At 58.9% G+C, this 4,906-nt stretch overlaps 1 protein-coding gene across 1 annotated transcript; it reads right to left on the bottom strand.

The window, feature by feature from the left end:
* Positions 1–895: 895 nt before the first annotated feature.
* LOC125545763 lies at positions 896–2,441 on the bottom strand. The gene has a single exon (XM_048709797.1). It carries the CDS (start codon positions 2,284–2,286, stop codon positions 1,123–1,125), a length of 1,164 nt encoding a protein of 387 aa, XP_048565754.1. The 5' UTR covers positions 2,287–2,441; the 3' UTR covers positions 896–1,122.
* Positions 2,442–4,906: the final 2,465 nt, after the last annotated feature.

The following is a 4,906-nucleotide window of genomic DNA, read 5'->3' on the forward strand; positions in this document are numbered from 1 at the left end:
ACCATCACCGATCTTTAACTCGAAGCAAGGTTGATCTGGAGGAGTAGTAGTACTACGCCAGCACCACCACCGCCGCCACTTGCTAGTCCCTCTGCCTTCTGCAAGAGGCTACTTCCCTCGCAGGAGCAATGAACCTCACCGCAGTACCGGCTCGCCACCACTAGCTAGCTTCGGTAGCTGTACAGTTAAGGAGGAGAGATCGGCTCTTTCTTTAACGCCGCCATCTGCACAGGCTACTTAATTTTACACCGCTCGGCACCACGCTAGCAGACCAGTTTTACCACCGTTTTGCTGGTTCTGTCCATCCATCCATCTATCGAGATTGGTCCCATGAGCAAATTGTTTCTTGCTATCATGGTGCAGACAGCAGCGCATGTCTGCATGCATGGCCATGGCCACGAGTCATGCGCGGCCTAGAACAAGCACAGCGTGGGCACGGGGCTGATGGAGGAGTCCTGAACCGTCGACTGGGGTGTGGTGTGATGCATCGCCATCGATAATACAGGCCGCTACCACACAAGATCCCAGCAGATTTAGCAAGCCAGCAGGCGCATGTGCAGAGGCGTCCAACGGCGTACGCCTTGTTGCGTAGCCCGTGGCGGCATGCAGCCCAGAGCAGTGCATGCCCATCCGCCCCGATCCATCCATCGTCGATCCGGCTCCGGTGCGTGCATGGACGGCGGGCGGGACAGGCGCCGCAGAGGCCTCCCTGACTTTTCCAGCCTTTTGCCCCCAAATCATTTGGCATCTCCCACTCAACCAACCCCCCATTAACCAATGTCTCGCCGTGCAAGGGACCCGGGAGTCTGTGTTACACGCCACATCGATGTGTTTTTTTGCGTGTTACGGTTTTACTACTGGCTAGTGGTACATGGACATTGAGTTGGACGGTTCATGATGGAGGGGACGGCAGCTTGAGCTGAGCTATCATTCATGGCGATGCGTGGTACAGTGCAGAGATAAGCAAGAGAAAAAGAATGCTTAAGCTAGCGAACGAACGGGTGGCGGAGGAGGGGGTCGTGCAAGGGATCGACGAGAGAGACGAGCCTGTACCGGCTCGAGTCCTATGTACATTCAGCGAGTGCGCCACGGCAACGCATGGCGCGGTGTGGCTCGTCGGGATCAGTACACCTTCTTGGAGAAGAAGGTGCGGAGGCCGAACAGCCCCTGCGGCGGCACGCACTCCTCGCCGGCCACCTCCGCGCAGGCCGCGTTGTTCCGGCACGCGGCGGCTGGCGCGCTCACGGTCGCCGGCGCTGCGTCTGCAGCAGCGGACGCCGTCGCCTTGTCTGCTGCTTCGCCGGCGTCCGCTTGGACTTGGCTCGTCGCCGCGTCGTCTTCCGGGACGGCCTTGTTCTTGCCGCTGGCGGTGGCGTTGCTGCTCTGCTTCTGCTCCGCGGCGGCTTGCTGCTGCTGTAGCTTGTTGCGCCTCAGCTGCCAGACTGGGCTGGCTCTTCCCAGGCGGATGCCGTTCGCGCTCAGGCCTGCTCTGCCCTGACCGCCGGGAACCCACCGCCTCAGCATGGACGTGGCGGGCGCTTGCGCAGCGGCCTTTTCCGCTGCCGCCGCGATGGCGACGGCCGGCACCCCCGACCCGGAGGCCTCGCCGCGGGAGTTGCTCCGGGAGCACGGCGCGCTGCTCACCTTGCGCCCCGCCGCCGTCGCGGTAGCCGCCACCGGTGCGCTGGCAGCAGCGGCACTGGCGTTGCCGGTGCTGGGAGTGCTCGCCTTGGCCTTGCTGCTAGCGCCGGCGCCGGCGCCGGAGGTAGAGTGGCCAGCGGAGCGGCTCCGGGAGAAGGGCCATATGTTGATGTTGATGAGCTCGGCGTTGCCGCTGACGGTGCTGACGCGGCGCTCCGCCTTCTTGGCGCGCTCCTTGGACTCGCCGGTGGCCTTGAAGATGTCCTTCCACTTGAAAGTGACCGCGGGGAGGTCCGGCGTCGGGACGGCGCACGCCTCCGCGAGCGGCTGCGCGGCAGGCTCCCCTTCCTCCTCCGGCGGCTCCGAGGAGTCGTTGACGTCGACGTTGGGGTCGGCATCTTCCTCAGCGTCTTCCTCGCCGTCGTCTTGGCCGGCGTCGGGGCAAGGAGGAGGGGCCTGGAGGGTGTGGAGAGGGAGCACAATGCCATCGGAGAAGAGCTCGTCGGCGGTGAGCAGGGCGGGGGAGGGGAATGTCCCCGGGTTCTTGCCCACCATCCAGAACTCGAACTCGGGCGACGCGGTCGGAGACGGCGAGGAGCGCCCGGACTCGGGCGGAGACGACGGCAGCCCGACGACGACGTCCATCGCCCGCTCGCCGAGCAATCCAGCCCCCCACGAACGCGGCCTGGGCTCGGACGGGGAGCACGAGCGAGCTCAGCTAGTAGGTGCAGGACAGCATGGGTGGGAGGGACTCGGCGCAGCTTGCGAAGCGAGGAGGTGGGAATGGGGATGGGGGCGGAACGAGAAAGGGAGGCGTACGAAGCGACTTGACACGCGTATTTATCATCAATCACATCAAGTGGGGAGCTGATTTCCACGTCTCGCCTCGCGTGCCGCAGGCCCGCATATGCGCTCTGCGATCTTTGTCTGGTGACGCGCCCCCGCCCCGCCCCGCCCCGCCCAGGAATTACCGATCGAGCCTGCACGGTGAAAGTCACTGCGCAGTTAAACAACTGCTTCGTGCCCGTGCCCGTGCCGTGCGCGGTCGCGTGTGGCGCGCCGCTGCGGCGGCAGTGGAGCAATAAACCACCCGGCGCACGGAGGTGGCAGTCAGTCACGTACGCTGCGCCGGTGAAAATTAATCGGGCCGTGATGAAGCCCACAGTGCGAGCCGTCCGTGCACCGCAGGCACGCCATGGCGACGTCCGTGCCGGATCAGTTAACGTGCGTGCAGCACAGTGCAGGCAGCTCACGGCGTGCTTCAATGCGTGGCCTGGGCAATGCGTGCCACGCGGACGCCGGACGCCACCCAGGGGGCCGCCCTGCCTCCCAGGGTGCACGCCACTCTAGTGAAAAGTTCAAGAACGATTGAAACCATCCCAAGTGTCTCTCTCGAGGAGTGCGCCGGGGAAACGAGTTGGCCTGGCGACGAATGTCAAACTCCCTTCCAGTTTAGTTTCTGACGGGCTGGCGGTGGAAACAATCGACTGCAATAACATAACCGCCGTGCCCTAGGCTAGTTTTGCGTGTGTCCATGTTGACCTGGCGAGATGGTCGAGCATGGGAGAAACGGTAATGCGATCGGCACGAGCAAGCCGAGCGCCGCCGCGGGTGCTTATAAAAAAAAGGAAATGCATCGGCATATACTGCCCTCGATGGCTCGATGGTAGCGATGGTCAACTTGCGTGCCAATGTCCTCGCCGAGGCTCAAACGCATAGCTGCCCTAGTTGCTAGTAGTACAATGCACCTACTGATACATTATTCTTCTTGTCTGAACTAAAATCGTTTTCTATTCTGAAATCAAGGTTTTGACTAGTTTTCTTTTGCGGAAGAAATTTTTAATCGGTTTTCAGTCTGAAAGATGCCACCAGGAGGGCTTCTCCACATGGTCCATGATCTTGCATTGCCAGGATAAATTATTGACTCTCGCCACAATTGTCTCCCTAAATTAAAAAAAAAGGCATAAAAATCTCCCTCAAATTAAGATTGCCTGGGTCTTCTAGGCCGCACCAAAGATCCATTATCATATGGTTTAGGTTGGTTATTCTGGGTGGGCGGAAGAAGAGGGTCTGGCTGGCGACGGCTAGGGGTTTTCCTGTGTCGCCCGGCTCAGGCGATGCGGGGTCAGGGGACAAGAAGGTAAAAGAAACTCAGTTCACCGTAATTTTATTTCGTCCCCTGTCATTGTTGGGGCCTACCGGTGGAGGATAATCTAGTACGGGAGAAACGATAAGGCCCTGGTGGATTATCGTTTTTGTTTTAAAAAATACACGTATCGGCTCGTCGATTCGTTTTGGGCTGAAAATTTGCTCAGTGGCCTATAAGACAACACCTCTGTATTAAATTACACCGATCCCCACCGGTAAAAAAAGTAAACTAGTTTTATTAAATTACACCTCTGTATTAAATTACACCGATCCGCCACGAACCCTATACATACAAAAGTAAAAAAAGAAAAGAGAACCAAGGCTAGACAAGCACACTCTCCTCGAACCTCGATGGTAGCCATTGTCAACTTGTCTACCAATCTCCTCGTCGAGGCTACAATGCACCTCTCTTGCCCCCTTCTCTGATTCTGAATTTCAAATGTAAACTAGTTTTATTACCTGAAAGATGCCACCAGGAGGGCCTTTGCACATGGTCCATGATCTTGCACCGGCAGTATAAATTATTGACCCTCGCCCCCCCTGTCCCCCAAATTTAAAAGCCCGTAAAAATCTCGCGGGATCCATGACAGTATATTACTATCTGTTTACGTAGTACTCCTCTGTACGTACGTGCGGCATAGTAAAGTAAGCCGCAGCTAATCATACGGTGCCTACAGCGAGCTATCCCCGGAGGAAGAGCCGATCTGTATCAAATGCTCCAAGCTTTGCCCGACCTAACGCACAAGGCGTCGGTTTACAGTTAGCTGTCACCTGATGATTAACCTGCTCTCGCCGGTGCCTGCCAATAATGCGCGTACGGACGGACGTGCCGCGCGCCGCGGTGTCCCCGTCCCGTCCTCTCGATCGGGACCAGTTACTCCGAACGGGATCACGGCGGTTCCACCGGGAACGAGGGAGGAAGCGTCGTCGCCGCCGTCGTCTTGTCATCATTGAGCACGGACGAGACGGTGGATGGTGGCGGCCGGATAGATGGATAGATGGATAGCCCTCGGACGCGGTAGTGCGCGCGCCGTCCGGCAGGAATCGAATCCGACCGACGCCGGACGCCGACGCGCACCGGCGAAAGCGGGAGAAAGAAAAGCGAGGGGAATGGATT

The sequence above is a fragment of the Triticum urartu genome, chromosome 3 (genome assembly GCF_003073215.2).
Source record: "Triticum urartu cultivar G1812 chromosome 3, Tu2.1, whole genome shotgun sequence".
In the NCBI taxonomy this organism is placed as follows: Eukaryota; Viridiplantae; Streptophyta; class Magnoliopsida; order Poales; family Poaceae; genus Triticum; species Triticum urartu.

What these genes read in the sequence shown, in the direction of transcription:
- LOC125545763 (XM_048709797.1), bottom strand. Translation starts at nt 2,286, where the DNA reads ATGGACGTCGTCGTCGGGCTGCCGTCGTCTCCGCCCGAGTCCGGGCGC.